General features: G+C 35.9%; 1 protein-coding gene across 4 annotated transcripts in view; it reads left to right on the top strand.

Annotated features, from left to right (window-relative positions):
- SS18 (SS18 subunit of BAF chromatin remodeling complex) overlaps positions 1 to 20,241 on the top strand; it is a 79,850-nt gene that overhangs the window by 46,853 nt on the left and 12,756 nt on the right. For 3 of the 4 annotated variants that reach the window (XM_007458390.1, XM_007458392.1, XM_007458389.1), the window contains 5 exons: positions 7,157 to 7,324; positions 7,999 to 8,103; positions 10,951 to 11,043; positions 11,756 to 11,878; positions 14,178 to 14,311. In XM_007458390.1, coding sequence (XP_007458452.1) covers positions 7,157 to 7,324; positions 7,999 to 8,103; positions 10,951 to 11,043; positions 11,756 to 11,878; positions 14,178 to 14,311 — 623 coding nt within the window. The remainder of the gene's footprint in view (positions 1 to 7,156; positions 7,325 to 7,998; positions 8,104 to 10,950; positions 11,044 to 11,755; positions 11,879 to 14,177; positions 14,312 to 20,241) is intronic. The other variant, XM_007458391.1, reaches the window with a different exon arrangement.

Here is a 20,241-nt window from a genome sequence, read left to right as displayed (position 1 = left end):
GTGAGCCATGGCCGCTGAGCCTGCGCGTCCGTAGCCTGTGCTCCGCAATGGGAGAGGCCACAACAGTGAGAGGCCCGTGTACGGGGGGGAAAAAAATTGGTAAATCAACATTGGTAATATTGCAAGTTTCTTTTTGTTACAGTTTAGGTATACACAACCATTACATTGTAGTTCAGACTAGATGCTTTGTTTAAACATTTGATCATTATTCCTATATTGGATGGGTTTTTCAAGATTGTAATCTTTCCCCCACTGATGACATTTTTCTGGTTATAAAATATTTAATATGAAAAATTTGGAAAAGAAGGAAAAGCATAGAGCATAAAATAAAATCACCTATATAATCTTTCACTATAAGTTTTAAATTACTCCACAGACAGGGTACAGTCCACTTATGGATAGTAAGTAACCTGTACTTAGGCTCTTTGTAGCAACAGTTTGAGTACCTGTAATTACATAATTATTTGTAAATATCTGTTTAATTATTTTTCCCTAGACTCTTAAAGTTCTATGAATTCAGGAACTGTGTCATGTTTTTGTTCACTATTTTATCCTATTTGTTAACTGATAGATTAGCTAGATTTCCTGCTGCTGTAACAAATTAGAAAACTAGCATCCTTGTCTGTTGTATTGTCATCCATTGGCGGTCATTCCATGAATGAACCAAAGAAGGAACCTGTCAGGTACTGTCAGAGAAAACAGATGATTGTCAGTTATACCAAAACCTTTCAGGTTTGGGAGACAGAATCCAGATGAATTTCTATTCAACAGATTATAAACTTAGTTTCATTATGACTCATTTTAAAATATTTTTTATTTTGAAATAATTATAGGTTTACAGGAAGTTGCAGAGGTAATATAGAGAGATCCTGTGTATCCTCCTTGCAATCATCTTTAAGCCCTGGCAACCACTGTTGCTCTTCTCTCCATTTCTATTATTTTGTCATTTTCAGAATGCTACATAAATGGTATCATGCAGTGTGCAGCCTTTTGAGATTGGCTTTTTTTACTCAGCATGATTAATATTTATTCAACTTGTTGCATGTATCAGTTGTTCATTCCTTTTTGTTGCTGAGTAGTAGTCCATATTATGGCTGTACCACAGTTTGTTTAACCATTCATCTATTGAGGGACATTTCAGTTTCTAGTTTTTGGCTTTTACAAATAAAGATGCTCTGAACAGTCATGTACATGATAATGTTTTTGTTTGGACATTAGTTTTCATTTCTCTGGGATAAATAACCAGGAATGGTATTGCTGGGTCATATGATAAGTTATATATTCAGTTTTTTTAGAAACTGCCGAAGTGATCACCAAAGTAACTACCATTTTACCATCCCACCAGCAATGTGTGAGAGATCTGCTTTTTCCAAGTCCTTGCCAGCATTTAGTGTTGTCAGTTTTTTTCTTTTTTATCTTAGCTGTTCTAAAAATGTGTAGTAGACTACATCTCATTGTGGTCCTAATTTGCATCTCCCCAATGGCTACTGATACTAGACATCTTTTCACATGCTTATTTGCCATCTCTATATCCTCTTCAGTGAAATGTCTCTTCTTGTCTTTTGCCCGTTTTCTAGTTGAATTATTTTTTAACTGTCTGTCCATCCATCTACTCATTCATTAACAGCCTCTTTTTCAGAATGCATTTCAGAGTAGCTTGCAGATGTTAGTACACTTTACCCATGAATACTTTAGTCTGCATATCATTAGAGCTCAACGTTTAAAAATTTTTCTTTTTTCTTTTAATAGTTTTTTCTGTAGGTAATATTTACATGCAATGAAGTGCACCAATCTTAAGTGTATCATTCACTGGGTTTTGACGTATTTGTAACATTTACTCCTTGGGATTCATTTTATAGCTAACATCCTAGGTGCCCTTATGGGATGCAGTTCTAATCCAGTTTAACCATTTTGCATGAACTATAATCTGGTTGCTTTTATGGTAAAAGGGGACAGTTGGTTACTTTTTTCCCATTACACCTCTGTCTCAATGTGTGATCCTAAGACTACCGGGATCAGAATCATCTGGGGTAGTTGTTAAAACAATATTTGTCTGCTCCACCCCATACCTGCTAAATCAGAATCTCTGGGGGTAAATTTTAGAAATTACGTTTTACAAACATTCCAAGTTCATACTTACTTACAGTCCATTCCCTCAGAAGTTTTTTCTAGGCAGGATCATTTCTTCTGTACCTGATAGTTCATAACTTTTCAGCTTTCATGCTAAGTGACACAAAGCTATATGTTCTAATATAGCCCATCTCCATGGCTTTCTACTTGGACAAAATAGGACCTTAGTTTCACAGCAGATTGTCACTTGTGTCCCATAAATCTAGAGCTTTTGGAATGCCTTTCATTCTACAAAGATGTTTAACAGTGACTTTGTTTTCGAATTAATATTGTATAGTATAGTTGAAACTATTAAGAGAAGTTGGCTAAGAGATTGCCTAGCTTTTTACTTTGCTGGATTTATTAAGCCACAACACATCCCTTTTCCAATTTTCAATCACCAGAAAACTGAATACATAATCTAATTCTCAGACTAGTTTGTAGAGATGCCTGCGATTTAGAATTATGCCCTTGAGAATCCAGGACTTCTTAACTCAGCACTATTGACATTTTGAGCTGCATAATTCTTTGTTGTTGGGGCCTGTCCTGTGCATTGTGGGATATTTAGCAGTATTTCTGTCCTGTACCCACTAGGTGACAGTAGCAACCCCCCACACCAGTTGTGACGACCAAAAATGGCTCCAAACTTTACTGAATGTCCCCTCGGGACAAAATCACCCACAGTTGAAAATCACAGCCTTACGAAATAATCACTGTAAGGAAGTACATGTAAGGATTGTCTGTGCTACTGAAGAAACTAACAATAACAGAAGTTATTGATACTATTATGTTTCAGTACTTTTTAATACTTTCATGAGATTTCTCTAAGAACTTCATGTTATGAAAAGTTTGTATCTCTTAATGAACTGTTCTTTTTACTAGATAAAATCTATCATGGTTCTATTTCTTCATTGGTTTCTAGGAAATTCAGCTAAGTTTGTACTAGTTAACAGTGACTTTACTAAGCTGCTGGGATTTTCTTAGTTACTTGGCTCATGTTCTTTTATCCTTGGTGTTATATCTAAATGTCTTATTATGAACTGCTTAAAACTCTTGATGAGGACAGATGTACGTTTTTGGTAAGTAAAGAATCCTATTCGCTTTAAGTGGCTATTTAATAGGTGGGTGAGCTAATTGAATTTACTGGAATACAGGGATTGTTTTTCTTGCAAATAAACCATTAGTAATACATTCAAATGAGAGCTGTAAGTGGTTTAGTTTTTGAGACTGAATGGTTAAGGAACAAGTAGTAAAATGTGAGCAGTAGATGATGAAATATGAACAAGAAAATAGGCTTGGAGTAGGTATTATCTACACGGTTTCGTGGTCACTATAACAGAGATAATAGGTGAAGTGAAGAAACTTCTTGTATTCTAGGATTTTATTATTAGAGTGATGATGTTACATAGAACTGTTTTCCTGGGAGATATTGCATGGGAGAAGTATGATTTGACTTCGAAGAAGAGGTACACATAATGGTTAAGAGCATGGCTTTACAGTTCTCACCACCATTTCCTAGCTATGCAACTTTAGGTAAGGTTCTTAATGCTTGTATGCCTTAAGTTTTCTTACTTGTAAAGTGAAGTTGATAACAATACTACATGTTTCATAGGGTTCGAGGAGGATAAATAATAGACATAAAGCTCTTAGCTTGGGCTTCCCTGGTGGCACAGTGGTTAAGAATCCACCTGCCAATGCAGGGGACATGGGTTCGAGCCCTGGTCCGGGAAGATTCCCACATGCTGCGGAGCAACTAAGCCCGTGCGCCACAACTACTAAGCCCATGTGCCATAACTACTGAAGCCCACACACCTAGAGCCCGTGCTCTGCAACAAGAAAAAAAAAAAGCTCTTAGCTTAATGCCTGGCCCGTAATAAGTGCTCATTAACTGTTAGCTGTCGTTTTTAACCTTCAGTTAAAATAATTCATAGATTAATGGTATGATTTACAAGAGTTTTAGTGTATTGGTTTGCATCTCAAGATATGAATATATATGCATGTATGTATATATTATATGTATATAGAATTTTAAAAATTATATAGTTCTAAATTCTTCACAGATTATTTGAAGCTTATTTTTTTTAATTAATTTATTTTAGTTTAGTTTTGGCTGCGTTGGGTCTCCGTTGCTGTGCAAAGCTTATTGTTATCTTTATAGTTGAGTCTTAAAAAAATTCTTCTTTTTGAACAAGTAACTTGAGACAAAACTAAGTATTAACTGTCTCATTGGAGCAAAGAATTCCAGTAATGTAAAATACGGTGATTTGGGAATATTTTACATCTGTTTGAGATATAGGACATTGTTTCCATAGAATATCTGTTAGGGTGTGAAGCTCAAAATGGAAAGAAATAATGTGGTGATGTACATTTGTTACATGTCCTTTTAAAACACTTTTACAAAAGCATATTATAATTAAGACATTAGTAGGACCTTTGTATCACACTTTTTAGTTCATCTTAGCATCAGAATGATTTATGTAAAAGGTAAAGAGTAACCTTTAAGCATACAGTAATGTGTGAGGTCACTATTTGTAGAAAATGATTTTGATGGACTTCTCTTATAATCTTCACTCTGTAGCACAAATTTTTAGAACTTATTTTGGGGGTAACCTTTTGAGATTTAGCTCTCTTATTTCCACTAGTATCTCAAGAGATAACATACATTTATTCGCCAGTGTAGCATATTTCATTATCATAAGAAAAATAATATGCTTCCTAAACAATCAGAATTGAAGTCGGAATTTTTTTTAATGGGTAAGGCTTCAAGGGAAAAGATGAAAAGTACCATGTTTTAGCAGTGCTCTCCTCCTCCATTCTCTGCCGTGTTAGGCTGGATCTTGAATGATGTCAGGGATCCTTAGGGGGAGACAAGTGACAGAGAATAAAAGAAGGGTGGTAATTGAGCTCTTTGGGATTGGAAGTGCTGGCAGTCCCCAAAGATAAAGCACAAGTGGCATGGTCTTTTCTATCTAGGGCTTAAACTAGAATTGCTTTTCTCCTTTACAGCAGAGCTTGGAATTTTGTTGTTATTGTATCCTTTGGGATTTTCCCCCAGCTATTGTGTTTTTGCTTTCTTTCTCCTTTATTGTTAATTTTGCTTCCAGTGCATATTATATGCTTTAATTTTATAGTTATCTTCTGTTAAGACAAGAGGTCTTTAATCAGTGATGGAGAAGAAAGACAAGGCAAAACCTTCATTTACTAAAAATGAATTCTATAAATGGCCAGTCATGCTGCCTACTATATTATGAATGCTAGTATTCAGTACTTTATTATATACAAAATACATTTTAAAAATTGTAACCTCAGTTAAAGTAGTTAGTGTTTTGGCACTTTTAAAATTGCATAATTTGTTTCGGAACTACTAAATTTGCTATAGCTTCAGTAGAGGCAGTGAAGAACAGTAGAATAAATGTGCTTTTGAAATCAAACTTGAGTTATGCCTGATTCCCAGTTGATATCTATTAGCTTACATGATCTTGATCTTTGGATTCTTTGGCTAAAAACTTGACAATTAGTATCCTTACCTTTGGTAGTTGTTAGTGATTTACATGAAATAAATGTGAAAGCGTGTCTGGTAGTGTTAAGTGCATTCTGTGTCAAGTTCTCTTCCCCTCCACTCTCCACTGAGCCACCTTATCCCTACTATTAGGAGCTTATTGTTGAAAAAAAAAAGTCCCAGAGTAACCTTTGAAAGGTTTATATTTATGAAAAAATTAGAAGGAAAAAGGAATTTGAAAAGAAGTAGAAGAACAGAAGGCGGCAAGTAGGAGAAAAAGAGTTATAGCTCTGATAAAATACTTCTTTAGATAACCAGTTCTTCAAGCTGGAAGAGTGAGTTCTTTCTGCTTACATTGTTGCTGCTATTGTAGGTCAGCAACATATTTAAAGATGTGGGCATGTTTTGTTTTGAATTTTTATATAAATAATGAGCTTTTGGCTCATCTGGGCAGCTTTGCCTGTAAAAGTTTTCTAGTTCTTTGCCTTTTGTACTTTCTTCTTAAATTTTCCCCAAGTCAGTAAAGGCGGGGAGTATGTAGCTCTTTTGGCAGTAAACTGGGGGATGACTCATACATACTTCTCAGACAGTAATGGTTATAATGGTAGAATGATGAGCTCCCCATACCATAACTTAGCCTGGTGAACCTCTGAAGAGCTGCTTACATGTTTACATGACAACACAGAACTTTATGGCCATTGTTCATTATATCATGTGATATATTTTTACTGTTGCCAATGTGACACTATAGCAGTGGTCGTTGGGCTACCTCGATATTACTCACTTTGGAAACCACATAGTTCTGATTTCTAAGTCTATGGCTTATTGTAGGTCTCTGCCTAGGTGTTTTTGATTGTGTATGTGTGTGTTAGAGCTTATTAAGAAGCATTGTATAGTCTTTTGATTTCAGGAAGACCTTTTTAGTTTATAAATCTTAAAGTTGGAAAAAGGAAAGAAGACCCTTAAATTTTTGTTTTAAAATTGTTTATGAAATTCCACCAATATAAGGAGTATATTCATAAATGTGTTTGTAGTTTCCTTGTCTACCATTATATAATGACTGGGCATTGAAAAAGGAAAAAAATAATGGGTACACTGAAATTAGATTTCTTTCCCTTAGTTCGACTACTGATTTGCTGTGTGATTTTGTGGTTTACTTTGTTTTGGCATAGGTTCTTATGTAACATAAGGATTCTATCTTTCCTAGAAAGATTGCATAGATAAATACTATATAGTACATAATAAAAAAATATATACATTCAGGATGTTCATATATTGTATCCACTCTGTTTTTTTTTAGAAATTGTTACAGTATTCCTCCAGTGGAATTCAAATCAGCTACCGTGGATTACTTGTTTTCCCTTGTTTGCAGATTATTTTAGGCATGTGAACTGTAGTTCAAAGATTTGTTTTTATTACTTGAAGTCAGTTTATCTTGCAATAAATTATGTAGTTTAGGGATTATATGATAAAAGATTTCTGTATTTCTCTTAAGATGTTAAAATTATATGCAAAAAATTACGTGCATAATGTTTTGTCTGTTTTCAGGTCCAATGATGCACCAGCAGCCTCCTTCTCAACAGTACAATATGCCGCAGGGAGGTGGGCAGCATTACCAAGGCCAGCAGCCACCTATGGGAATGATGGGTCAAGTTAACCAGGGCAATCATATGATGGCACAGAGACAGATTCCTCCCTATAGACCACCGCAACAGGGTACGATTCCATTTGGAAAATTTTTAACAGTAGTCGAAAGGCTTTAAATTTTAATGAACTTTTCATACAGGCAAAGTCAGAGCTTTTTGTTTCTTGATTTTTAAAAATCATATTTTATTATTTTTCTTAAAAGTTAGTGGGTATAGTAGGTACAAAGGGTCAGAGAAAGTGGATATGAACTTCCTGGTTTATAGCTTTCTTTTATTCTTTTCTGGGAAAAGTTTACATCAAAATTTTATATCGAAAGCTTACTAAATTTACAGCAGAAAATACTGTTTTATTTTTCAGAAATTACTAAATTTGAGAAGTTACTAAATATATGATGAGAAAAAACCCTAATTTATTTCAAACTGCTCTAATATCAAAATAAAAAGGAAATTAATTTTCTTCCAGTTTGAATCTCTTTTTAGGAGGTTAATGTTTGTTTTTTTGAGTTGGTATTGTTTGATATTGCATGTATGGTCTTAACATTAATTTTTGTGAAATGTGGTGTGTGGTTTTGCTGTGTGTTTATGTATGTGTGTGTATACGAATAGTCAAAAGTATCTGAAATGCCCCAAAGCATGGGAGGGGAATCTACAGAAATCATCTCTCATAACACCAGATTAGACGGAAAGCCTTTGAATGACCTGGAGAACAAATTATTTACATCTTGACTGGTTGTGGTTTTTCAGGCCCACCACAGCAGTACTCAGGCCAGGAAGACTATTATGGGGACCAGTACAGTCATGGTGGACAAGGTCCTCCAGAAGGCATGAACCAGCAATATTACCCTGATGGTAATCTCTCCTAATGTTAACTTTCCCATTTTCTATCCCTGCCCAGTATTAATGTGGGTAGCTACTCAAAACATTCTAATCAGAATGAAGAAACTAACAATGTGTTTCTTCCAAATTTAGAAACACTTCAGTAATCTAAAGCATCAATGGTAGCATTCGTCTATAATCTATTTTAAAGTATATTTTGTTTGGTTATTCCATATTAGTACCATCAGGAATCATGTTCTGTCATTGGAATCCTTTCTTATATAAAAGAGGATCCTTTTATATTTGGAATTGTTCATTTGAACCAAAGCAAGTGTTACTGATTTACTTTTTTAAATAAAAGCTTTTTTGAGGTAATTCATATACTGTAAAGTTCACCCACTCGTTTACTTTTATGCATTGTATAAATACGAAGAGAATATAGTTTTGAGTATTCTTCCAAATTTCATCATGTTCGTTAACGTTGCATATGTCTCAAAGAACAGAACTATGTTTATATACATTAGCATTTGCGCTTGAGAAAGATTTTAGAGACTGAAACATATCCATAATATAGCTGTTTATAATAGAGTTAGTAGAATAGAAAGGCATTTGGAAACCAGATTTTAACTTTAGTTACTTAGTTTAATGGTGTGTTCATTTTTTAGTGGGAAGGTGGCTTGTGAAAAAGTGGTCAGTAAAAGATGTACTGTGCTTAGTAGTAATACAAGCATACAAGCAGGCTTTCATCATACAGTTCTTTGTTTTCCTGTATGTTTGAAAACTTTATGATACAATGTTGAAGAAAAAATAATACAAACAAATAAAATTGATCATATAGAGGTGGTTAGATTTTTCTTGTTTGGAAGGACTTGCCAAAATCTTCATTTATATTAAGCTCCCTTGATGTATTTAAGGTAAACTGCTTAACAGAAAACTTGGGCAAACTAAGAACTTCAAGCTAAAGTGTTGGGACCATTTGACTAGAAGCTAATGTAAGCTAGCAAGAAGATATAATTTGGTGTATTTAAAAAATATTTTGTCCACCACTTTTTATCAGTGTATAAAGCATAAGTGGTATAGGGACGTTGTTTTTTTCCTGCAAAGATTCTGCTTACACAAGCAGAACGAACACCTGTAGAATTTTGCACACAAAATCTCTGTAGGTGGCAGTGATATGTATGGATAATTCTGGTTAGAAGACAACATTGTTTTTTAATGTTTTACTTGCCCTGAATTATTTAGAATGTTGGGTTTTTTTTTCTTTTTCCTTTCACATGTAGACATTATATTAAGTTTTTTTTTTTTAATGAAAAACTGTAGTTACATTTATAGACTATAGATATTTTAAAGAAATGAACTCTAGGTTGTTAAATATTATACATTAGGAAGTCTGCTGAAAATAAATGATTGTTTTGTTTAATTTTAAAGATACATTTTAAGTAACTGAGTTGAATTTAACACTGTTATTTTGGTCCTGAGTATTTCCTGAAATGTGAAATTTGTATTGTTATAAATATGAACTTTCTATTCAAAATAGAGATGTTATTTTTGTAAATAGCAGAACTTTAAGGTTGCTATAAATAATTCATTTTATTACATAATGGATTTTTAAAATTTCAGTGGTATCATTTTTGTATAGCTGTGTATTAATATATTTGTCTGACATTTACATAGAGTATTCCATTTATAACAACAATTAATTTTCTTAAACAGCATTGGATATTTTGTTATTATGTTTAGATACTACGTCAATAAATATGTAGATTAGGGGTTGGCAAACTTTTTTCTGTAAAGGGCCAGGAAATAAATATTTTCGTCTTTGCAAATCATGTGGTCGCAGTCTAAACTACTGAACTCTTGTGGTAGCATGAAAACAGCTATAGAAAATATGAATGGATATGACTGTTCCAGTGAAACTTTCTTTACAAAAACAGTCCACTGGCTGTGTTTAGACTGCAGACCATAGTTTGCCAATCCATAATATAGATATTTATGAGGTGGTTTGGGATCATTGGAATGCTAGAGCAATGAGTATTACATTTATTCATAACTATATTCCTCCTCACTTAATTAGGTATTTCTCTAAAATTTAGTTTAGATTTTACCTAACTAAAAAGTTATTTCCTGCGATTTCTTTGAGCAGCTTAGTTAAAAGGACTAAAGTATTGACTTCATTAAAAGTCTGGTCATCTTGCAGGTGTAAATTTATCGTGCCTTAAAATTAAAGGTGTACTCTAGCACTTAACACAGTACTAATTTTATGAAGGTGTATGTTTATGATACTCTAGAAATATTTTCTAAAGGCTCCTAGAATGGCAGGATTAAGCAATATATTTTTGCATCTGAAAATACTTTGAGATACATATACTTTAAGCAAGTTAATAGAAAATGTGAAAAATTTGTTTCAGTTTCTTTTAGGGGAAAAAAACTTATGGAGCTCTTTTATATTTTGCATTGTTTTAGCATATGCCGTGGAATTGGCGACCAGCAGAACAGGTGTTTGACAAAATATAATTGCTTCCTTTGTTCGTTCTAATTTAATTCAAGTTATTTACATGTGAAAGTCCTAAATGCTTTCATTCTCTTTTTTTTTTTAATTGAAGATATAGTTTTTTTTTCCCTCCTTGATGAGGATTGTCAGAGTTAAGACTAAGTGTAATGTTTCTAAAACTGTTTTTTGCTTTAAAAAAAATTTGCACGTTATCTCAATATGAAAACAATCACATTTGGTAAATATTTGGCTAATGCAATTGAAATTATTTTTTATGTATTTCCATTTCTTTTTCTTTTTTTCAATTTTATCTGAAAGTTTAAATATATTTAGGGTTTTCACTCAGTGGCCATTAACGTTTCTTCCTGTCTCTTGTCGAATTGATGTAGGTCATAATGATTACGGTTATCAGCAACCGTCGTATCCTGAACAAGGCTACGATAGGCCTTATGAGGATTCCTCACAACATTACTACGAAGGAGGTATCTATATACCTTCACACACATACACATATATATCCCCTTCTACAGGAACGAAAATTCTTGCATAAGGCAACTTCTACCCACGCAAAGCTCTCGTAGAATACTAGTTGCTGGCTGTCTTGAAAGTTGCAGGGAGCCTAGAACAATCAAAATAATTTCCTTACAAATATTTAAAATGTATAACCATGACTTGCCATTTCTAACAACAATAAAAAGACTAAAACATTTTAAAATAATTTTTTCCTCAGTGGAAATTTTCTATTTGAACATAAATCCATCAATCCAATTTTTTTTTCTTGTGTGTGTTTACATATGTATAATTTTACATATAAGTTTAGTGCCTTTAGGAAACAGCTTGCTGATCTTGTGTAGCTAGTGTGTGCTCTTGTAGCTGTCTTTAATTTTGTCTTTTTTATTTTATTTAGCATAGTCATGATCTTATGACTGTGATGTTCCAGTAAATGTAATGCTCGTATGGCAGAGACGCTGAAAATGCTGCAGTTCAACCTTGCACAATTGGCTTTAACTGCAGTTTGTTTGGCCGAAATCCTTCTGTTTGGTTTGAGTTTTTTCTTTGTTTTGTTAACTTTTAAAAATCAATATGGCATTTTATTTTGTTCTTGTGTTGTTGGCTATGCATCTTAGAGGAAAAAAGTTAATTAAGCAAACTTCTCAGTTTTTTTTTTTTTCCTCTTCTCCAATTATCCTGTAGGGAATTCACAGTATGGCCAACAGCAAGATGCTTACCAAGGACCACCTCCCCAACAGGGATATCCAGCCCAGCAGCAGCAGTACCCGGGGCAGCAGGGCTACCCAGGACAGCAGCAGGGCTACGGTAATGGCTTACTGCAGTTTATTCTTGTCACCAAAAAATGTGATGATTACTCTTTCATAATACAGAAGTGGATATTTAATGTTTATTTTTCTAAGAATTATTTTTGAAGATTCACAGTTTTAGCTTAGCTTGTTACTGGAGTGTTTATATTTAAAGTGTTGGTTCTTAAACTAGTAATCCATTTAAAAAGAAACATAAACTAGAGATGGTTCATTGACCAAAGGTAAGGTATGTAGTCACTCAAAATGAAATCCTTAATGAATTCTTAAACCTATTTGGCATCCACAACCAGCCAATAACTATGTATGTGCTTGGAAAACTGATGAGTTGGGTGATTATTAACAACATCTACATAATCTGCTTGGCAAATTTGTTTCTAAAACTAATGACTGTTACCATGAAAAGTAACATTGATCTTTTAGTGTACAAGTGAGATCTATTTGGAACGCGTAAAGAAAATGTCTTTGTCATTCTGTTAAAATATCAGTTTACACATTCATAGGAGTATATTTATTGCAGGTATGTATCTTACACTTTGGGAGAAATATAGCCATCTTTTCTTATTATATACTCACTATGATGTCTACTAGTTGGCTATCTGACTGTTAGATAGGGAGGGGGGGAATAATACAGACCTGATATCTCAGTCTTAAATTTTCGGCTTTTATAATAACTATTTTAGATACAGGAAAATACGATTCCTACGATAGGAGAAGTAGCTGCTTAATCTGACATCATCTCTTGCTAACATGGCCTCCTTTTTAACATTAGTAATGTCTTATTATTTTTATTCATGGTTTAAACTCTGCTGTTATTATGGGCACCTCTTTCCACCTGTGATAGCAAATCTAAGAGCCAGGATTAGGCTGAAATTCTCTTGCACCTTCAACAGAAGCACTGGAATTCAGCCAGGTATTGGGTGTCAGGAATTTTCCCCAAAATGATCAGTTCTGGTTCCCAGATTCCAGCTATGACTTTAGAAATACTCCATGTATTTCTTGTCTTTACAAAGGGACTTTCTTGCTCCTCTCAAATGGCATTTCCATTTCATGACCATTAAATATTTGTACACCGAATAAATAGAGTATTCTGGTTTTATTGTGTTTGCATGAAAACAAATATTATGTGGATCAGTCAGGTAAGTTTATTGATTTAAGAGAAATATTATTTTCAGTGGAAAGAGAGAGTAAAAGAAATTTAGTGATTTTGGCTTAAGTAGTTAAATGCTGTTTTGTCAGACATCGTTGGGCACCCTAAAGGAGACGTCCCCATTTTGCTTATCTGTAGGTTTCAGCTCTCAGACTTGCTTCTAATAAAAAATAGAGTTTTAATAATTGGATGCATAATAACTAAATAAACAAAATAATAGACTGGTGGAATTTAAGCTTGAAAATTTCTTGTTCTCTTTGACATCTTTCTCTGCAGTGTTTTTTATGACAGGATTTGAATGGCTGTGATAGAAAACATTTAAGTATCAAAGCTTTTCAGCTTATGCTTTATAAAGCATTCTTTACAATAGACAGGAGTAGAGTTTATGAAATAGACGTGTTTGTTTGGCAAGCCAGATTAGTCCCTTGTCATCTCTGGAAGTTGAAATCATTCATTTATATAGGTTAAGTATTAAAGGTGATGGGTACACAGAGTGTAACTTTTGAATCATGTTTTTTCCACATACAGCCTGTGGCTTTTCAAGTCTTCTTTAGTTTCTGTTTGAAAATATTGTGATGATGAATTTCTCAGTGCAGAACATAAAGCTTCCTTTTGGTGATTGCAAATGCAAATCTAGAAATTACATGTAAAATCATTCTTTGTGATTCTTCTAGTGATTGCAAGTATAAATCTTAGAGTTATACAGCTGTAACTATCACTGATTTCCAAACTTTATTCAGAAGTTACTTCAGTATTTCAATTTGAGTCTGCTCCTTGCCTTCTTTTCACCACTTGCTTATTATACTGGTTAACTTCCTACTAGAAGTATAGATGAATTTCCTTAACATCATGGAGTTAACTTGCTTTACAACTCCTGAGTCTCTTTTACTCATTTTGACATATAAAATCTTAATGGCTAACACATAGCACAATAGTTATACTGAATCAGAGCATAGTGGTACATAGTAGTGTCCTTAACAGTATTTTTACTTCTTATAACTTTCGGAATGTATTTTAAAACGCATTTGAGAAAAATCGAGATACCAGACTGCAAGGGAATATGGTAACATCTAATCTTAAACCGCTTCTGGAATTCTAGGGACTTACTGTATTTTCTCCTGGGCTCTTGTGTGTGCTGATTATTTTACAGGTCCTTCGCAGGGTGGTCCAGGTCCTCAGTACCCTAACTACCCGCAGGGGCAAGGGCAGCAGTATGGAGGTTACAGACCAGCCCAGCCTGGGCCACCCCAGCCCCCGCAGCAGAGGCCTTACGGGTATGACCAGGTGAGTTACCCGGGTGGCCGGGACTGCCCTGTTGTTTGCTCACTCTCGACTAGGTTGCACGTTCCTCAGCTGAAGATTCATTTTTCCCGCCTCTTGTTTATAGTGTTAACCGAAAAAAAGTGGTTACTTACTCGAGTCTTCTTCATAGAACGCTAACACAGTTAATCATCGTTGCTGTAGCCTACAAAACATGGCGTATCTCTAAGCGCCAGCATTCGTTCATGTTTGTTCATTCATAGTCTCTCCCTGGGCTTTACCCCCTAGGCATACTTCCCTTCGCTATCCCAAACATTATTCTGTGTTCTGAAGCCCTTAATTTCTCTGATGTGCCTCACGTTTATTGTTCAAGACTCTGCTTTGATCTATTGAAATGTGGAGTCCATCTGAAGCAGTACTCTTCCTGGCTCTTGTCTTCACTCCAGCATATTCACCCCACTCCCCTCACATGCACGATATCCCTTCTCTTTAAACTCATACTCACCACCTGTCTCTGTTGCCTCCTTCCATACACATATCGATTATCTCAGATATTAATCATCTTTCTTTCTCCCCTGTTATCTTTCCTTCTACTACCTTCAGATATCTATAAGTGTATCTCGTCCTCAGATGACTGTATTCTCTTGAACCTCGTGTTACCTTCTTTTCATCAGTAAATTTCTCAGACTTAATAATCTGTGCCACGGTCATTGTTCTGTGAATCTTCTCATACATACTCTAAATTATTATTAAACTGATTTATTATGTTGGCAGTTTTTTTTAATTGATTTCAGGTTTGTCTGATGACTTTCTAGTGAGGAGGATCTGATCTCTTCACCACTTAAGCTACCTAAATTGGTTACTTTTTAATGTTAGGGTACCGGGACCAGTGGGGATGATCTGGTTTGAGAAACAACGCGTATGCAGTGCTCATTAGACTCTAAGGCATAAGCAGCTCTCTCATCGATGCTCTCTCAAGTCTACAACCCCCTGTACTGACATGTTCTAGTTAAGTGGAAAATTTAAAAGAATTATAAGAGGCTTAAAAGTATGGACAGACAGGACTTCCCTGGTGGCACAGTGGTTAAGAATCTGCCTGCCAGTGCAGGGGACACAGGTTTGAGCCCTGGTCCGGGAAGATCCCACATGCTGCAGAGCAGCTAAGCCCGTGCACCACAGTTGCTGAGCCTGTGTGCTGCAACTACTGAAGCCCGCACGCCTAGAGCCTGTGCTCCGCAACAAGAGAAGCCACTGCAATGAGAAGCCCACCCACCGTAACGAAGAGTAGCCCCCGCTCACCACAACTAGAGAAAGCCTGCGCACAGCAACGGAGACCCAACGCAGCCAAACATAAATTAATTAATTTCAAAAAAAAAAAAAGTATGGACAGATAAGTAATACTAAAAAAAATACACTAGAACTAAATCAAAGGAGTAGGCAGAAGTTTTATCTAAATTTTAAAAGTAAAATAAGTGTTGACTAGTGAGTATCTAAGGACAAGATCCCTGAGCAGATAAAACGTAGGCTCCTTCACATCCACAGGTTAACTGCTGAAAAGTGGTCCTTTACTCCCTAATTCAACAAATATTTATTAATTTTCTGTGTGTGCTGGATACTATATTATGTCCTAGATGAGTAAAACAGACCTGGTCCTTATGGCTTATGGAGCAACTACCTGGATCTTCCTACCTGCTTCACTTTAGCATTTGATACCTGTTCCTGTCTTCATCCTCAAGTGGTCTTCTTTAGCTTCTATATTACTGTACTATTTTGTTCCTCTTACATTTTCAGTGATTCCTTCTTTATTTTTTACTTGTTTCTCATCTTTCTTTTCCCCAGATATCAATCCTTGGCTTAGTGTTTTTCCCGGTCTCTATATTCACCCTGTCTTACATTTTCAGTATCCTTAGCCTACTCTTCTCAACCCAACTTCAGCTCCATTTTTCCAGCTGTGAGCAGAACATCTCTCTTTGGATGTGTTGTCATTTTCCTCAGCTTCATCATTTTCTCTCTAAATCAGCATATTTCTAAGTCTCTTAAACTTAACATCATTCCTTAAGCAAATGTTTCTCGAGCAACATTTATATGCCAAGTACCTAAGATGGGGCTATATTGGGAAATAAGATAGACATGGACTCTGCCTTTGTGAACTTAAGTCTAGGTGGAAACAGACAAGTAAGCAGATGATACGATATAGTGTGAGAAGTACTTGGATGAGGAAAGGCAAGATTTTTGTGGAAGGGAGCTCCTAACCCAGACATGTGTTCCTTAGGAAGTATTATATAAATGCGAGAGCCCAAGGATGAGTAGGTATTAGCCAGCTGGTTGTGGAGGAGAGAAGGATATTCTGGTCAGAAAGAAGTGCACTCACAAAGGACTCGTGTTAAGATGTGTGGCTTAGTAAAGCAGGAGTGCGGGGAAGAAGAGGCAAGAGTGGAGATGAATTGGGGCCAGATGAGGAGGGCTCTTGTAAGCCATGTTGGGGAACTTGGGCTTTATCCTGATAACAGTGTGGAGCCTTTAAAGTGTTTTAAATGATGTATCTAAAGTATATAGCAGTGGCTGGCATATATAATAGATATATCATATGTTTCTTCTTTTATCATGATAATTATTCCACCCTTTAAAGTCCTCAGGAATTTGGGGACTATACAGTAGAAAATGACCCGTGATGTTGGGGTAGTTGCCAGCCACATCTTCTTCCCCATTAGAAAAGGCTATGAGGAGGGGACCATTCTAGCTACTCTGGTGTTAGTAGCCTCCCCACATCTATCTCATGGATTCCCCCAACCCAAACACCTGTTAGTTTCTTCGTTTTAGGGAAAGTTATTCAACTCTTCAAGATAGTTAAGGCAATGGAAAAGAAATCTAATTATAGTGGTGTTTAGGCTCTTGTGGCAGTATGCAGGATGAATTAAAAGAGGGGCATTGAGAGAGAATCCTGTTAGGGGCTGCACCCCCCCGCACCCCACCCGGGTCAGTCTTTCCATCTCCGTGAACAGCAGCTCAGTTTTCCACTTCCTCAGGCGGAAAACCCGGAGTCATCCTTGACTCCCTTCTTTTTGCAAATCAAACATCTAGTCATCCAGCAGATCTCATCACCTCTTCCTTCAAAATACATGCCGTATCTATAGTCATTTTTCACAACTTCCTGCCCTTACCGAAGTCACAGTCATAACTCTCACTCATCTGGACTGGTGCACTGTCCTCCTTCCTGGTCTTGCTGCTTTCCTCCTGGCTCCTCTACAGGATGTGCTCCTCACAGGACCTAGAGTGATCTTTTAAAAACGTCAGTCCGGTTAGGCCACCCCTCCGCGCATAACCGTGTGGCGACTTCATTCCCGCCCAGAGTAATATAATGGCCTAGAAGGCCATGCTCAGCTCATGTCCCCAGCCCCTACCCCACCACCTCACCTCTGTATTTATAGCCACCTTCATTCATTCTGCTTCAGTCACACTGGCCTGTTTCCAGCATGTTTCTCCCTCAGAACCTTTGTATTTACCGCTCCCTCTTCTGTTGTGTCTTTATTTGCAGTCAGTTCAAAATATTTTCTGATTTCGCTTTTGATTTCATCTTTGACCCAAGAGTTATTTAGAAGTGTATATAGTTTTTGAATATTTGGGGATTTTCCAGGTAGTTTTCAGTTACTGATTTCCCATTTAATTTCATCATCTTGATAGAACATACTTGGTATGACTTGAATTCTGCATTTTTTGAGACTTCTTTTATGGCTCAGAATATGGTCTGTGGGGATGTTCTGTAAATGTCCATTAGATCAAGCTGCTTGATAGTGGTGTTCAAGTCTCCTATGACTTAGATGATTTTCTGTTCTATTAGTTATTGAGAAAGGGATATTAAATATTAAATCTCTGGCTATATCTGTGTGTTTATCTATATTTTCTTGCAGTTCTATTCATTTTTGCTTCATGTATTTTAATGTGACTTTTTAAAAAAATTTATTTATTTAATTTATTTATTTGGTTGCGTTGGGTCTTCATTGCTGCACACAGGCTCTCTCCAGTTGCAGTGAGCAGGGGCTACTCTTTGCTGTGGTACACGGGCTTCTCATTGCGGTGACCTCTCTTGTTGCAGAGCACGGGCTCTAGGTGTGCAGGCTTCAGCAGTTGTGGTGCATGGGCTCAGTAGGTATGGCTCGCGGGCTGTAGAGCGCAGGCTCAGTAGTTGTGGCGCATGGGCTTAGTTGCTCCGCGGCATGTGGGATCTTCCCAGACCAGGGCTCCAACCCGTGTCTCCTGCATTGGCAGGCGGATTCTTAACCACTGAACCACCAGGGAAGTCCCAATGCTACATTTTTAAGGTGCATATGTTTTAGGGATTTTTATGTCTTGATTAATTTTCTCCTGTATCATTATGTAATAACTTTCGTTATCCCTGGTAATATTCTTTGCTCTGAAATATGTTTGTCTAATAGTAATATCGTTTTCTTTGGATTAGTACTAGAATGATAATATATTTTTAATCGTTTTTATTAACATTTGTATTTTTATGTTTGTTTCATGAAGGCAGCATACGTATACTTAGGACTTGTGTTTTTGTTTCTGTTTTTTTTTTTACCCAATCTATCTCTGCCTTTTTTTTTTTTTTTTTTTTTTTTTTGCGGTACGCCGGCCTCTCACCGTTGCTGCCCCTCCTGCTGCAGAGCACAGGCTCCGGACGCACAGGCCCAGCGGCCATGGCTCACGGGCCCAGCCGCTCCGCAGCATGTGGCATCCCCCCGGACCGGGGCATGAACCCGTGTCCCCTGCGTCGGCAGGTGGACTCCCAACCACTGCGCCACTAGGGAAGCCCCATATCTCTGCCTTTTAATGGAGGGGGTTTGAACATTATGTTTAATGTGAATATGGATAATGGTTAAGTCTGTCATCTTGATATTTTTTCCTATTTGTCCCTTCTGTTCTTTGTCCTTTTTCCTCATTTTCTTATTTTGAATTTTTTTCTGTTTTTAAAAAATGGTTTTCATTAAGATATAATTCACATACCATTCATCATTTTAAGATGTACCATTCTTTTTTTTTTTTTTTTTAAAGTATGTTTATTTCCCTCCAAACAACCAGCCCTAGGAAATAGCTGATTTCCTTTTTGTCTGTATGGATTTTCCTATTCTGAGCATTTAGGCTAAGTGGAGTCATGCATATGTGGTGTTTGTGATTGGCTGCTCTCACTTAGTATAATATTTTCAGGGTTCATCCATATTGTATCATGTATCAGTACCTTTAAGTGATATTATACCACTTCATATAAAGTATAATAGTTTACTTTCATTTCTTCTCAACCTTTGTGTTATTGTTATAATTTCCACTTCTACATATGTTACAAACCCCATAGTATGTGGGATTAGTTTTGTTTAAAATATCAATTATTCTTTAAAGATACTTAAATGATAAGAAAAGAATCATATTTACTAATGTACTTAACTGTTTCCTGTACTTTTCATTCTGTGATAAATCCATATTTCCATCTGGTATCATTTTCTTTTGCCAGAAGGATTTCCTTTTAACAGTTCTTGTAATGCAGGTCTTCTGGTGTTAAACTGTTAGTGTATTTTTTTTTTTTTTTCTGACCTTAAGATTTTTCCCCTTTTCAAATTATTTGAGTGTTTTCTTATGCTTGGGGTTTGTATAGTTTCTTGAATTTGTGACTTTATGGTTTTCATCAAATTTGGAAAAATTCTGACCAAATATTTTTCCTTTCTCTACACGTGTACCCCTATCTCTCTTCCACACACTCCAGTTACATGTGTATTTGACCGCTTAGAGCTGTGCCATAATTCAGTGATCCTCTGCTTGTTTGTTTAATTTTTTTTTTTTAATTTTTTTTTTTTTTTTTTTTTTTTTTTGGTTCCTGATTGAGAAATCACTTTTTTGTGTGTGCCGCATTTTCTTTATTTCAAGCCACAGGTCTACTTGGAGGGTCATGCAGGAAGTGGCTTATC

This window comes from Lipotes vexillifer, unplaced genomic scaffold, assembly GCF_000442215.2.
Source record: "Lipotes vexillifer unplaced genomic scaffold, Lipotes_vexillifer_v1.1 scaffold1342, whole genome shotgun sequence".
Lineage (NCBI taxonomy): Eukaryota > Metazoa > Chordata > Mammalia > Artiodactyla > Lipotidae > Lipotes > Lipotes vexillifer.
Note: the sequence above shows the minus strand (reverse complement) of the source record. Positions and strands in the feature narration are given on the sequence as shown.